This window comes from Taudactylus pleione, unplaced genomic scaffold (genome assembly GCF_031769625.1).
Source record: "Taudactylus pleione unplaced genomic scaffold, aTauple2 ptg000556l, whole genome shotgun sequence".
NCBI lineage: Eukaryota > Metazoa > Chordata > Amphibia > Anura > Myobatrachidae > Taudactylus > Taudactylus pleione.
In genome coordinates, this window is record NW_028284958.1 from 17,989,222 (window position 1) to 18,004,658 (window position 15,437).

At 45.0% G+C, this 15,437-nt stretch overlaps 1 protein-coding gene across 2 annotated transcripts in view; it reads left to right on the plus strand.

Annotated features, from left to right (window-relative positions):
• The window catches only part of CERS3 (ceramide synthase 3), a 123,664-nt gene that overhangs the window by 95,736 nt on the left and 12,491 nt on the right, over positions 1–15,437 (plus strand). For both annotated transcript variants that reach the window (XM_088452714.1, XM_088452715.1), the window contains exons 5-7: positions 9,731–9,788; positions 11,213–11,263; positions 13,479–13,571. In XM_088452714.1, coding sequence (XP_088308840.1) covers positions 9,731–9,788; positions 11,213–11,263; positions 13,479–13,571 — 202 coding nt within the window. The remainder of the gene's footprint in view (positions 1–9,730; positions 9,789–11,212; positions 11,264–13,478; positions 13,572–15,437) is intronic.

Consider the following 15,437-nt stretch of genomic DNA (forward strand, 5'->3'; position numbering starts at 1 on the left):
AACAAATTGCTTAGATCAAACATTTAACAAACTTTTCTGACACCCATTTTCATCTGTTTTCTGGCATTTAGGAGCAAATTGCTGATCATCATTTACTCCCATTCCTTACCAGATTTTCATTCCAACCAATCAACAAGTTGGCTGGTTGGATGTAAGTTGGTGTAGTGTGTGGCCAGCTTAAGAGTTCTAAACTATTTTCAGTAACCTCAGAAAGTTACAACAAAATGTTACTCTATAAATCACTCCTGGCCTATATTTATAGTAATGAGAAATTGAAACAATGATTGCAGAGACAGTTGCTATTTATGTGTTACCAGTGCATTGTTGTTTTTTTCATGACTCAGGATGTAGTCTCTGCACTTGGTATTGACTGTGATTTCTTTCATCTGCTTTTTATTTGGCTTGTGCTGCAGTGGATTGCTTTTGGAAAGTAGTCTGCCATTCTTCATGTAATGAAGGCTTAGTCATGTGACACCAGGGCAGCTCCCTTGCTATCTGCTTGTATGTGCAGCACCTCTCAGCTGTCCACTCTTTGCACTGAATGTGTGGAGTCCCTGTGACCACACCCTGCAGACACACTATGACTGTATCCAGCCTATGAATCATCACACTCTTCTCTAAGGGATATTTTGTTACTGGAAATAGATCTAAACCTACAAAGGAAACTCTTCATCTCTAGCAACCCCAAGGGCTTTGACACAGGCTGAAGCACTGCATTTGTTTTCTAAATTGCACTAGAAATAGGACAGGTTGTTTTGGGCAACACCACATGATTTTGTTTTATTTTATTTTTTTACACATTTACCTTCAAAATGTCTTAAATTCAATATTGTCAGACACTGTATGTGGTAAAGAGATTGAATATTATTTCAGTCCTGCAAGTCAGACTTTTGCAACTTTTTTTTTAAAGCTCAAAACCTCTCATCATAGGTAATCTTTCTTGGCATGTCTCAATCATCATGCGTGTCACATGTCGGTAGAAAGTGAAATATGAAGTAAATATTTATCATGCATGGTATAATGGCAGAAGTTTACACAATACAATAAGATAATTAGTGCGCCCAGGCCATAATATTTTATAACCTCAAGTTTAACACAGACAGGAGGTTGGTAAGGGCTAAGGCCATCATTGACTCTCCTGCTTGTGACCCAGGAAGGGTAACCCAACGCACCAAAAGAATGTCTGTGGCTCCGGGCATGTCTTAACCTTGGATGTTGATTACGTGTCCACTTAAGTGGCCTTACGCACAGTGTTGTGGTTACTTTGATTAGTTGCCATAGCTTCCATGTAGCATGGTTGAGAAGAAGTCCGATGTAAGGGGGTTAATTTACTAATACCCCTTTTACACCAGAGCTAAAACCCGGGTTATTGCAGGGTAGCTCCTTGGTGTAAAAGGGGAGAGGGTTGGATTTTCCCGACAATCCAACCCAGGTAACTTGCAGGGTTTAACCCGGGAATAACCCATGAAACCCTGCAGTGTAAACGGCGTGATCCGGGTCACAATGACCTGGAGCGCGCCGCATCCCAGATGGTTGGCCGGTTTCAGTGGCGCTTTCAGATTACATAATCTCCAAGCATCCACTTCCACGCCAGAAGGGCCGGGTCACTGCAGACCCAGCTCTGGTGTGAACGACACCGACTAGGGGATTTCCTGGGTCGGCACCGACTAAATTCCGGATCTGATCCGGTTTCGAACCCTGTTCCAACCTCCAGGTCAGACCCGGAATTTAGGTATAAAGGCCGTATAAGCAATACTTTTCAAAGCCGACGCTGTTTCACCCGCTGGATCTCAAGGGGAAATAATTTTAAATACAAAACACAACACATTTTGTAATTTAATATTATTGCACCTTTAAAACCAAAACTGCTGAAGACACTGCAGCTTTGAAGATTGCAGCTTAGTAAATTTACACCAAGATGTGTTTTTTTGGCACTTCCCTTTACAAATAAAGCTACTGCACATTTGGTTCACTAGACATAGCAGGCTATGAATCTGCAGCCTCTGTCTACGGGGAAGCTGCTTTCCAGTGCACTAGTTAACATTAAGGGCCTCAACTTTAATGTAGTGTAATTAGAGGCAGCATGAGATCTCTGGGGTCTGTAATTACCTATCTCCAGGGGAGCAATCAGCCTTAATTTAGGAATTGGATGGTGCAGTTGGCAAAAGCCACTATAATTTCATTACAAAGACAATGTGCGCACAGGGGCTAAGTTTCCATCTGCTAATATTCTCATGTGAAACAGTGAATCACAGAATTATACTATAGATGGAGCAAGAGTTTAATTATGTCAGAGGCTAAAGGAGACATGACAGAGGTTTGTATTACGGAGTAGCTAAAATATTTACATAGAGAAGTCGTTTTTCTTTTTTTATATATATATATATATATATATATATATATATAATATTGTGATCATAGTAATTTATTTGTAAGTTTGGACATACACATGACTTCTACATAGGACACATTACAGAAATTCAAACAAAATATTAAATCCTGTAACTTTTGCATAAGGCTATTGATACCCATTATTCATTAAGCAATAACTCTTACCTAGTGCTATTCTAAGTATGACCTGTCTCTAAGCATTAGGGACTTGGTCTATATTCCAAATTAACTTTGGGAGATTTTCTTGATGTGTATTGCAAAATATATGTAATACTAGTAGTTTTGGACGCTTCATATACCGAACCCGCCGACTATACTTACTCAGTGCAGGGTTCTTCCCTCCTGCTCTGTCCTGTCTCTGGGGGGCAGACACCCCTGCTCCCACTGCGCATGTTGAAGATGGGACAGGTGACCCTCTATTATTATAGAGATAAAGCTTATTATGTTTAGTATTATGGCAAGACTTATGCGATTGCTGTGTGTCTTATGAAAAAAGGTGTTCTGATAGGAATTAAAAATGTTTTAAACCCTTTATGTTTACACTCTGACCTGGGCTTGTACAGGTGGCCAACTGAGCCTTCATCTGCGACTCCTGCAGATTTATCACCCTACTCTTTACTTTATGTGTGTGTGTGTGGAGCACCAGATGTCCCAGTTTTCCCTATGTGATACCTTTCTTCTGACTGGCTTGTGGAAGGTCTGAGGCGGTGTTTTGGGACAAGCGAGTGACAGATGTGAGGGTGAAGAGGGCATTTTGTGGCTTTCTTTATATTTGGTGACAACTAGATGTGCTGGGGAGAGAGTGAGAGGAGGTTGTGAGATTACCCTTCATCTCAATAAGACATTATATTTAATCTGTTGCCTTTGTGCAATTTACAGCATGGCCCTTGAAGTGTATATGGTTTGCCCATTACTGCTGTTTTCCACCCATCTGCATCACATTTCCCCCCCATCCGCACCATTTTTTTCCCACCCTGAATCACTTTGGTTTCCCCCCATCTCTACTGCTTAATCTTCCCCCTCTCCATGCCTCTGTCTCCCCCATCTACTCCGCTCTGTCTCCTGCCCCCATCTACACCACTCTTATCCCATCTACGCAGCTCTATCTTCTGCATAGACTGCATATGTATATTCCAATGAGCGCACAATTCTGTGAATTAGCAGCTCCACCATTTTGTGAGTGACAGCAATCTCACTCTGTGAGAGTGCTGAATCCGCAGTTAACCACAGGGTGTGCTGGCATACCATATCTGTATTGCGCAAGGAACACGTCCATTAAGGCGTCAGCTTTAATGATTGGAATTTCATTGCTTTTTTTAAGTTTGAGTGGCAGAAATTTAGTAGGTTTTGTGAAATTTCAAATCATGGTAAATGTGAAACCGTAAGGTTTTTAGTCTATGGAATTTCATTATTAACTATCAGGGTTTGGAAGAGTAAACCGGGCCACCTGCAGGGGGGAGAGGCAAAAAAAAATGTACACTAGCGCAGGTAGAGGGGGGCCCGGACACAGGAGGTGGTTTGGGGGTGCAGAGTGAGACATGGGGGCAGGCTGTAGGCGTGCGGGGCAGCGGAGCAGAGGCAACAGCAGGGCAGTGCACAGGGCATCAGCGGGCGACAGAGGGCTCCCCGGACCTGGGCATGCATCTGAGAAAAAATTGTGATAAAATTGTGGGTGCCCGGTTGATTGTGTAAGTGTGGTGTTTTTCTTTGCAGGTGAACCACAGGTCCCAGCAGTGCTCCCCTACATGCTGGTACTTAGAGAACCACAAGTACCAGCATGCAGTGCATTAGGGCACACTGGCACCTGCAGTCCATCTGTAAAGAAAATATTAAAATAAACACAATACACTTTAATATTGTAATAAGTTGTTTTACTGCGTCTTCACCTGGGGGGTGGTGGCCTTTAAGCTCTTTTGCAAGGCTGTCGCCACCCCAGGGCTTCGGAGTCTTCGCCTGGAGGGTGCTAACCCCCCCAGGGCTTCGGCGTCTTCACCTGGCGGGCGCCAACTCGCCAAGGCTTCGGCATATTCGCCTGGGGGACAGTGGCCTTTAAGCTCTTTTGTGTGGCCGCTGCCACCCCAGGGCTTCGGTGTCTACACCTGGCGGGCGCCAACCCGCCAGGGCTTCCGGTGTCTTCACCTGGGGGGTGGGAGCCAATGAGCTCTCTTGCGCCCAGGGTTTCTGGTGTCCTCTTCACCTAGTGGGCGGCTGCCTGTAGGCTCTTTTGCATGGCTGCCGCCCACTAGGACTTCCGGCGTCTTTCTTCAGGAGCTCTTCACTGCTCCCTCCTGGCCGTTAGACTACCATGCCGCCTCCTCGCGCTGGCTTATATAAGCCAGCCGAGGGTACGGGGTGATAACGTTGCGAGCTGTGATTGGCTCGTGGCGGCCATCTTTTTGAAAAGAGGCAACGCTGCCTAACCCAACTCACTGCCGCTGGTTCCTCCCGCCGCCGCTCGGTCCCGCTATAGCCCGCATTATATTCACATGTAATATAATATAGCAGTCCGACAGACCGGCACTCATCCAATGTATATAAAAAAACTTGGCTTGGTGCCCTGCCGTGTGTACAGATCAAAATAACGGCGGCACTCACAGGACTTGAAATCACTGGAAATATATATATATATATATATATATTCATATTCCAATGAATCCAAAAAGCGGCACTCAGAGACTTAGAAATAGCAAAAAGAAGGACCCCCTCCGGGGTAACTTTATTCGGTCATGGTCGACGTTTCGGGGAGCTTGTCCCCTTTCTCAAGACAACAATAAAGTGAACAAGACAAACACCAAATATAAATATGCAAAACACTCACCGATACCTCTAATCAGGTGTGCAGAGCTCCATCTACCGCCGGAAACACGCGTCACCACCCGGAAGAGCAGAATAGCACAAACCGGATATGACGTCGCGCCTCCCGGCGTCTGGAGCTATGACAACCAGAACACCATATTAACATTGCTAATAACAAAGCGTGGAGCTTGCAGACAAGAAACATTATGTTAATTTAAACAAATGACATCCATATACCTGACTTATAAGTGACAATAAGATTTGAGACTGTGAGCGGCCAACGTGACCGGTCACACAACATATAATACATATCGCAATAATACATTTAAAGTAATGTGCACCAATAACATATAAAAATTATACAAATAAAACATATAAAAAAGACATGAAACATATAACAATAATCAATATTTATTTATATTGTTATATGTTTCATGTCTTTTTTATATGTTGTTTTATTTATTTATTTGTCACTTATAAGTCAGGTATATGGATGTCATTTGTTTAAATGTACATAATGTTTCTTGGCTGCAAGCTCCACGCTTTGTTATTAGCAATGTTAATATGGTGTTCTGGTTGTCATAGCTCCAGACGCCGGGAGGCGCGACGTCATATCCGGTTTGTGCTATTCTGCTCTTCCGGGTGGTGACGCGTGTTTCTGGCGGTGGATGGAGCTCTGCACACCTGATTAGAGGTATCGGTGAGTGTTTTGCATATTTATATTTGGTGTTTGTCTTGTTCACTTTATTGTTGTCTTGAAAAAGGGGACAAGCTCCCCGAAACGTCGACCATGACCGAATAAAGTTACCCCGGAGGGGGTCCTTCTTTTTGCTATTTCTAAGTCTCTGAGTGCCGCTTTTTGGATTCATTGGACTACTTATGGGGAATTATCACCCTGTTGGAGGGCACCAGAGCAAGTTTATTATCCAAAGGACTGGTGAGTGCCGGGGTTCAGCCTGCTATATATATATATATATATATATATATATATATATATATATATAACACATTACACTCCACCCCTCTCTCAGCCTGTGCTAACTTACAGTGAGACTCACTCTTGTCTGGTGGTCTCTAGTCTCAGGTCAGCCAGGCTGGAGTGGGAGTCGCCGAGACCGTCCTGATTCCCGGGCTGTGCTGCAGTGCCAGTGGACTGGAGCCTGCCTTCTGATGCCTTGTTCAATGGGCGTTGGGTGGTGGCTAATATGGAGGCGGAGCTCATGGCTCTGCTCTGCAAAGGAGCATGGGAGGAGTGGCCGCGCCTGTGCCTCCCTTGACTGCAGCAATCTTCCTTGTCTCCTGTGTGTAGAAGCTCATTCTGACCTGGCTGTCATCACTCTCACCTGACTGACCGATACGCTGACAGATCGTAGCTAAACTCTGATCACGGCAGTGGTGGGGGGGTAGGGGGGGAGCTGCAGAGCTGTGGAATGCCCCTAGTTATTACAGGTGCCCTAGGCATTTACTTAGAATGTCTATGCCTAGGGCCGGCTCTGTCTATATGCAAATGATACTCAAATCTACCTATCCTCTCCATTTGTCACCATCTGTCTTCAATCCTACCCTTTAAGCTCGCTGCCCAGGTGTCATCCTTGACTCTGAACACGTATTTGGTTCCCACATTTAAATGTTTCCAAATCCTGTTACATGCTTATAAAAAACATATCCAGAATATGCCCATATCACATTGCAATAACTCTAATCTATGCACTCATTATTTCCCGCATTGATTATTGCAATAGTTTCCTTACTGTTCTTCCCAAAAACACTCTCACCACTACAAACATTCCTCATCTGCTACACATAAGCAGTGTTCTCCCCAGGCTGTTTTCTGTCGGCGCATCGCCCGGCAGAAACAGCCTTCCGCCCGGCAATTTTCCCCGCCGACACCCTGCTGTCCCCCGCTGTGGAACGCTGGCCTCTGAAGTGACCAGAGGCTAAAGAAGCCTCCGATCGCTTCAGAGGCCAGCGTTCCCAGTGATGCACTGCGCGGGTGACGTCATGACGTTACCTGCGACGTGAGGAGCCTGCCTTGCGCGCCTGCTGGATCTAGTTAGATCCAGTCAGCGCGAGGCAGCGGGAGCGGCCAGCAAGTAAAGGTAAGTGCTGGGCTGGGGCCAGGACCAGTCTGGTGGCACTTTTAAAGCCTGGGTGCACTGCATAGGGGATACTATTAACCTGGGGGCACTGCATAAGGGGCCAGCCTGGGGGCACTACATAAGGGAGCAGTCTGGGGGCACTACATAGTGGCACGACTTCAGCCAGGGGGCAATGCATAAGGGCAAAGTTAAACTACAGGTGGCAATGCATAAAGGGGAAAACTACAGGGGGTTCTGTATAATGGGCACTTTTGACTGAGAGCCAGTGGGGAAGCAGCCTGAGACCTGTCGGGCTGGATTGGTAAGGGAGATGCCCCTTTTCCCGGTGCGCACATAATTGCGAAGGCCCCCACCCGGCTTCTTTTGGATGCCACCCGGCTGGAAGAAATTTCTGGGGAGGACACTGCATAAGGCTAGTAGCCAAACTACACCGACATATATCTCTTAGCTTATCTTAAAGAAAAAAAAAAAGAGATCTCCTAGCTCATTTTCTATGATCAGCACAAGATCTGCGTCTCATCCACACGCATCACCTGCTCCCATTCATGGTTGCAGGATTTTTTTCAGGCTGCATCCACTCTGTGGAATGTCTTCCCACACACAAGACTTCTCTAGTCTCCAAACCTTCAAGCGTTCCCTGAAAACTCAGCTCTTCAGGCAAGTTTATCAGAGTCCAGAATCACCCACATAACCTCCATAAGCTATCCTACCCAAATATACTGCCTCTATACAGTCCACACATAAGTACATATATTATCTTTCTTCACTCGCACATCCTGCTGACCCCAGGCCAATATTCCTGTGTGACTGGAGCATACAGCCTACCAAGAGCCTCTGCAATCTGGCTGGTACAATATGCAATAGGTAGCACCTATTCGTGCGCATCAATGTGTATTTCCCTATAGATTGTAAACTTGCGAGCAAGACCCTCTTACCTCTTTCTCTCTGTTATTACCCAGTATTGTTTTACTACTGTTTTGTTCCAAATAATAAAGTGCAATGGAATATGCTGGTGCTACATAAGTAACTGATAATAATAATAATCAATGCTCTGTACATATCTGTTGGCAGGAAAGTGCTTCATCCATGCAGGGCCGTTTCTAGGGACAGGCGACCCGTGCAGGCACACGTGGCGCTCTGCCTCTGACCCCTACTTTTTCATTTGGCTCCCTGGAACTGTGAACGCTGGCCTCAGAGGCCAGCGTTCCCAGTGATGCACTGCGCGTGTGACATCATGACGCCATTCGCGATGTGAGGTGCGAGCCTGCCCTGCGTGCCTGCTGGATTTAGTCAGATCCAGTCAGAGCGACTCAGAGGCAGCAGCGCTGCGGGGGCCAGCGTCAGCCTGGTGAGGTAAGTACTGGGCTGGGGGCACTGCATATTGGGCATTACTTTAGGGGCCCTGCATATGAGGCACTACTAATGGGGGGGCACTGCATATAGGGCAAAACTATATGGGGCACTGCATATGGGGACAACTACAGGGGGCACTGCATATGGGGCACTATTGCCTGAGAGCTGGTGGAATAATTTCTGTTTTCATTCTTATGGGGACTGAGTGGGCTGTTGAGATAACTCGAGGGTGGGGGGTGGCAGGAGTGACACATGGGGGGCAGCTGCAGTGGCATGGGGGGAGCTGCAATGACACATGAATGTGGGCTGGAATGGCAAGGGAGGGGGCTTGGAGTGACACACGGAGTAGCTGAAGTGTGTATTATGTGAATCTTGCTTTTTCAATGTATTTTATGTGGTTCTGGATTTCAAAATGTATTTTATGTGGATGTGGTTTTTAAAACTTTGTGGCTCTGGCTTTTTCAATGTATTTTATGTGGAAGTGGCTTGTTGCAGTGTATTTTATGCAGAAGTGGCTTTCTCATTGTCTTTTATGTTGATCTGGCTTGTTTCAGAATATTTTATGTGGATCTGGCATGTATTTTCAATGTGCTGGACTCGCCCCCAGCATGACTAAAAACTGGGGTGTGACACAAGATGACTCCTGCAAATGTCATACGAAAGGCGTGCACACGAAAATGGGGCGTGGTCTTGACTGTAACATGACTGAAGATATTTTTTTGAGTCTTTGCCTCTGACTGGTTAGCTACCCCTGGGCTCAGCAGTCACAGCAGTTGACACTTTGTGGTCTTTTTATTTGAGACTACACCCCCTTACAATGAGGCCACTCCCCCTTCCCAGAGGCGCATGCAAATTTAGTAACTACAGCTTCTCAGGGGGAGGGGGGGGGGGAACACATTTTGACTGTTCACACTGGGAGCCACAGTCTCTAGAAGCGGCCCTGCATCCAGGTTCCAGAATGTAACTTGCAGATAGTTTGGGATTTTCTTATGAATAAGATGATGAAATGTGCAACTAGTGCTTGATTTATACCTAGGAGACTTGTCTGCATGTACAAAATAATATCTGATACAGGCCTGTTTCCTCTCCAGCTGGCGGTTCACCTTTTACCTGTGTGCTCTGATCGGGGGTTTCGCTGTCCTGTATGATGTAAGTACGATTTTTCTGGATAACGATAATTGATGTAGAATGAACACAATGTGCAATGAATATAATGACCTTAAGGCTACGTCTAAATGGACACTCTCTAAAGCATAAATTAAACCTGGGTGCACTGACAGGAAAGATGATACCTCCTGAAAAAACAAACCGCTCACCCGGCAGGTCCTGCACCTGCTCAAAAAATCTGAACAACTACTAAAAGTAGTGGAGCGCTAGTTAGATCAAGTGACCACACCAATTAGAATAAGAATAAAAATGTATTAAAAGAAAGCAAAAAGCAATAAATGCATGAACCACATAATAATGGTACACGGATCATGAAATAGAAAGGGCCAATCGGGGGCAATATGAGGGTGAAATACAGATCCACTGGACAGGTCCCTCTCCTATGTATGTCCACAAGAGCACCTTCTGATGAAACCGAGAACACTGCTAGCCCAGAGAAACGCGTCAAGGAGTTGATTGCACTGGACACGGATACTCTGTTTCACTCCCTCTGTCACTTGTAGCACTTGAGGTGCGTCAGCCGACACAGTGCTCCGGTCTCCACTTTGCCGGAGAGGACACAGCCCTATACGGAGACTTCACAGCCTGTTTAACCAGACGGAAGTTCACCTTCAGCCGCGTGAATATTCAAACCGCGGCCCCTGGTGCCCTGTTGAAATCGGCCATACCAGCGTAGAATGCCAGGTCCCCGTCTGGAACGGATCCCGGTGTTTACAAGGTATTGGACTGACCTACAGCACACAGTGTACTATCTGGATGTAAAGATACAGGTGATTACCGAACTCCATTTTGTGGGTTTTACTACGTGTTAAATCATTCTTACGGCTATCATACTGACAGAGGAACATTCCAATTTAATAGTGGACTTCCACCCAGAGCCACTCTTATGGACATACAGTACATAGGAGAGGAACCTGTTCAGTGGTTCCTTATTTCGCCCTCATATTGTCCCTGACTGGCTCTATTTTGTGATCCGTGTACCATTATTATTATGTGGTTTAGGCATTTATTGCTTTTTGCTTTCTTTTAATACATTTTTATTCTTATTCTAATTGGTGTGGTCACTCTTTAAAGCATATCTGAAACATCCTGGCACCTCTGATATGCTCCTAAATCCCATCTACATTCATTTGTAAAGGATTCTGAATGATAACAAATGCTCGTAAGCATCCACAGTATGAATGACCGAACATAAAAGCTGTAGTGAATAATTGTATAGAGTTACAAATATGCTGACTAGCTCTATCTGAATGTACTAGTCTGACTGTGCGCTTTTAATTGACCACACTCTAAAAAAAAAAAAAACTTCAGCTCAAAACAAATTGTAACATTGTGGTGAAATGTTGGATAAAACGTGCTTAATCCAGATTGTCATATTGTTTTGTGTCCAAATCTGTCTTTTGCAGAAACCTTGGTTTCATGATGTTTGGGAAGTGTGGGTGGGGTATCCAAAACAGGTAAGACCCTTGTTTATTTGGGAGAGACTGAATACTAATTACAACTGTAGGACAGTTATTTTCAACTCCAAAGCCCAAGTACTACCAGCAGGTCATGTTTTCTGGTTGTTGTTTTAGATATGCACAGGCGAGTTAATCTATCTAGTTAGATCAATAATTAATCCTCCTGTTTTTACAGAAAAAAAATCCTAAAAACATGACCCTTTTTTTGAGGATTGAAGTTGAAAAACCACTGTACTAGGCAATGGAAACTGATGGTTATATTGCAATAAGAATAAAATGTTCAGAAGATCATGTAAACAAGCAAGAGTAATTTTTCTTACCTGCCATGCTGTTTATGCTCTATTTCACCACGTGTGTGAAACATTGGCATAGAGGTTACCCTTGCTGCCTTGCAGCGTTGGTGCCAAGAGTCCAATTACAACCCACCTTTTTCGAATTCGGTTTCTTCCCGCAAAGACCTAGTAATGCTAGGTTACTTTTTTTTTTACCTAAATTAGATTGTGCAAGTGTATAACACTATAATAAGGAAATTAGATTGCAAGCTCCATTGTGGCATGGACTGAAGTGCTCCTCAATTTGATGGCACTTTATAAATGAGAATTGGAAATTAACTTTACCCACTTACATATTATTACCTTCATTTGATCTCCTATCTCCACTATTCATTCTTACTCATACCTAAGCTTGCATCTCCATTAGTCTAAACATCCACCAGACTGTGATAAGAGGCACCAAGGGTTCCACGGATAGAGCTACATCAGGATAATTCGATCAGTAAGCCTATCTTTTTAAAGTCAATACAGAACTAACAAAAGTTATAAGTGGCAAACATATAAGAGTATATGTATAGGTTCTGGTGTGCTAGAACCGATGTGAATTTGGCACTATAGCTGCTAAATTTAAAGCATCAGTTTGTTTTAAAGGAACACAAGGTTGGTTTTGCCTAAAAACAAATTGCCGCTTTAAACTTATGGTCTGTATCGCTGAGTTCACACTGGTTCCAGCGGGATGTAGTTATGATTCCTACAGCCGGCATCCCTGCTGACGAAATCCCGGCGACGGAATGCCACTATCCAGCCAGAAGATCGACTCCAGAATACCGACCTAACAGCCAGGATGCCGATCATAAGTATAGCAGGGCTTGTTAGGTCTTAGCCGTGGGTGGGGAGGGTTAGGTATAGGTGTCATGGGGGGGTTAGGGTTAGGCTAGGGGAGGTTACGTTAGATACTCCCGGGAGTGGGTTAGGGGCCACTGGGGGGAGTGGGTTAGGGGCCACTGGGGGGGAGGTTAGGGTTAGGCACCAAGGGTGGAGGGTTAGGATTAGGCACCAAGGGGGGGAGGGTTAGGTTTAGGCACCAAGGGGGGGAGGGTTAGGTTTAGGCACCAAGGGGGGGAGGGTTAGGTTTAGGCAGCAAGGGAGGAGGGTTAGGTTTAGGCACCAAGGGGGGAGGATTAGGGTGCGGGGTGGGGAGGGTTAGTGTAAGAATGCAGGAAAGGAGGGTTAGGGGGAGAAGGGGGGAGGGTTACTATACTTACCAGACCCTTGTCGGGATCCTGAGCATCATGATGCCGCTGTCGGTATATTGACAGCAGGCATCCCGACTGCCGGGATGTCATACAGATTCCGTTTCAGCAATGGGATGTGTGTAATGGGGGCTTGATGGAGTTATTCAATTGTTGCTCTGCTCGGGCGCGAATGCTGCAGGTGGACACATTTCTGCATGCACCCTCCTGAGGTGTCAAGCAGTAATGTGCGAGAATTCTGTGGTTTGTGGGCCCAAACGGTTGTTTGGGCGCACTGACTTGAACTTTAGATAGGTATAGACTGGGTTTAGCAGTGTAAAACGACTATCTGGGGACAACATGCACGAAAACGCATGGGTGCCCAAAAACAATTTAATATCACACCCCGATCTCCCATCACTTTAGACTGAATATCGGGCGCAATAGAAAAACTGAATCGCCTCCATAGTGTTTATTTGATATGGTCAAAATGCAAACTCCGATGGTGCGACCTAAAGACGCTGCGAGCGTGCGCCTCAGGCCTTGCACACTTGGATGCACGGCTCTACACCAGGGAGCGTCTTGAAGCGACATTGGCATGAAGTTGCAGATGTGACTGTCTCTGACTCAGGATCCAGGCCCAATGTGTTTAGTGTATGGAGATTGTTGTGCTGGAATTTGACATTGTACCTATGTTGCCTTCTATAGGAAGTGCTGCCATCCCAGTACTGGTACTATGTAATGGAACTAAGCTTTTACTGGTCGCTTCTATTCAGTGTGGCCTCCGATGTTAGACGGAAGGTAAGAAGAGAATTTGCATCTTTATAAGTACTCATTGTGCTCTATTTACATCACTGTTGTTTTAATGGTCAATATTATTGGAAACTTCCAGTCTGCTGCTCTGTATTTCACAGAATGAAAAGATTATGCTGCGCTGATGTAACTCAAAGGGAATGTTCCAAACAAGCGCATTAACACATTTAATTTATATTCTTCCATAAAATCACATACAAACGCATAAAAGTTGGTTATCCACTCTCACCGGGTATTCTCACAACCTTACTAAATTATATAAATCGCATAAAAACATTAATATTGAATTGCTACAAGACTGACAATGTGTTGGCTACACAGTTTCTTGTGTTATAACATGAAGAGTGGTCAATGTAAACCTATATACAGCACACAGTGATTAATTAGTGTTACTTTGCAGAGCTCAAATGAGTACTAATGTAGTGTCCAGAGCAGGATAATAAAATAATGTATATATCTTCATATAGCATGTTATACGGTACCATATTTCTGTATATAATACTTGTCCTCTGGATGGGATGGGTATGGGACGCCGGCGCTTCGGATCCCGTCAGTCAGAATCCCGACACCGGCATCCCAACAGGGTTATTATACCGACACCTGTTGGATAAGTATCCTCATCCTACCCATCCCTCCCCACACCCTACACCTAACCTCCACACCCTACACCTAACCCCCCCCCCCAGTGCCTAAACCTAATCCCTCGCCCCCTAGTGCTTAATCCTCCCCCTAACCCTACTACTTACCGTTGGGGTACCTGTAGTCGGGATGCCAGAGCTGGAATTTGGACTGGTGCCGGCCTGTATTTCAGCTGCATCCCCTCTGGATTAATCAAATGATACCGCTTTATAGATGCTGATCCACTAGAAATTAATGTTGCAGTTTTCTGGAGTCCAGTTAGATGCATTAATTTCCCACGGGGAGACTTATACCTTTATATCTAAGGAGTCAGTCAGGCGCTGAGTGACTATAAATTCCTGCTCTGTATTTCACACGCCATTATCAGATACTCCTGCATTACACGTGTGCACTCATTGTCCTTTTCCTGCAGCTTTTGTTTGTCTGAAGGCACAGGAAATGACAAGCTTTTAGGACTGTATATCCTGCTATATTATCTGAATATTAAGCAAGGTGAAGGAAATTGTAGGATTTCTTTTCGTTCTGACTTGAATACAATGATGGGTAATTCTGGACAGATGCATCCTATGCGAGGATGGTTCAATAAGTAAGGTAACAAGCTCTCTGGTGTGTAATGTTCTCTATTTCATTCTAATTTCCCACCAGGCTAGAGCAGGCAGAGACCACTGCTTTCCCTCAAGGTCATTAGACTGCGCCTCATATCAGTCATACTGTCCAACATCAGTTGTAAGATGGCGGTGCTGGCAGAAACATGGTCACACATTGAGGTGCGTAGTGTGATCAGATTTCTGCATCTAAAGGGCACATCAGCTGCTGAAATTCATTGCCAACTTGTCGAGGTGTAAGGTGGCAACGGTCATGTTATGGAAACAGGTTTGGTGCACTGCCTTCGATAACAAGGACAGACGTTCAAGATGTGCAGTGATCCAGCCGGCCAAGTACATCCACCACACATGACCATTTGTGCCACATTGAAGGTCTGATTCAGGAGGACAGACGCATTTGAGTTAATGATATTGCTGTTAAACTTTTCGTTTTGGTGGGTACTGTGCACAACACCATTCATGAGCAACTGGGTTACAGGAAAAAGTGTTCCCGCTGGGTACCGAAGCGATGCACAGAAGTTCACAAAACTTAATAGGATGGGATTGTCTCTTGTGCACTTGACACTGTACCATGAGGAGGGAGTGCAGTTCCTGCAGCGTTTTGTTATAG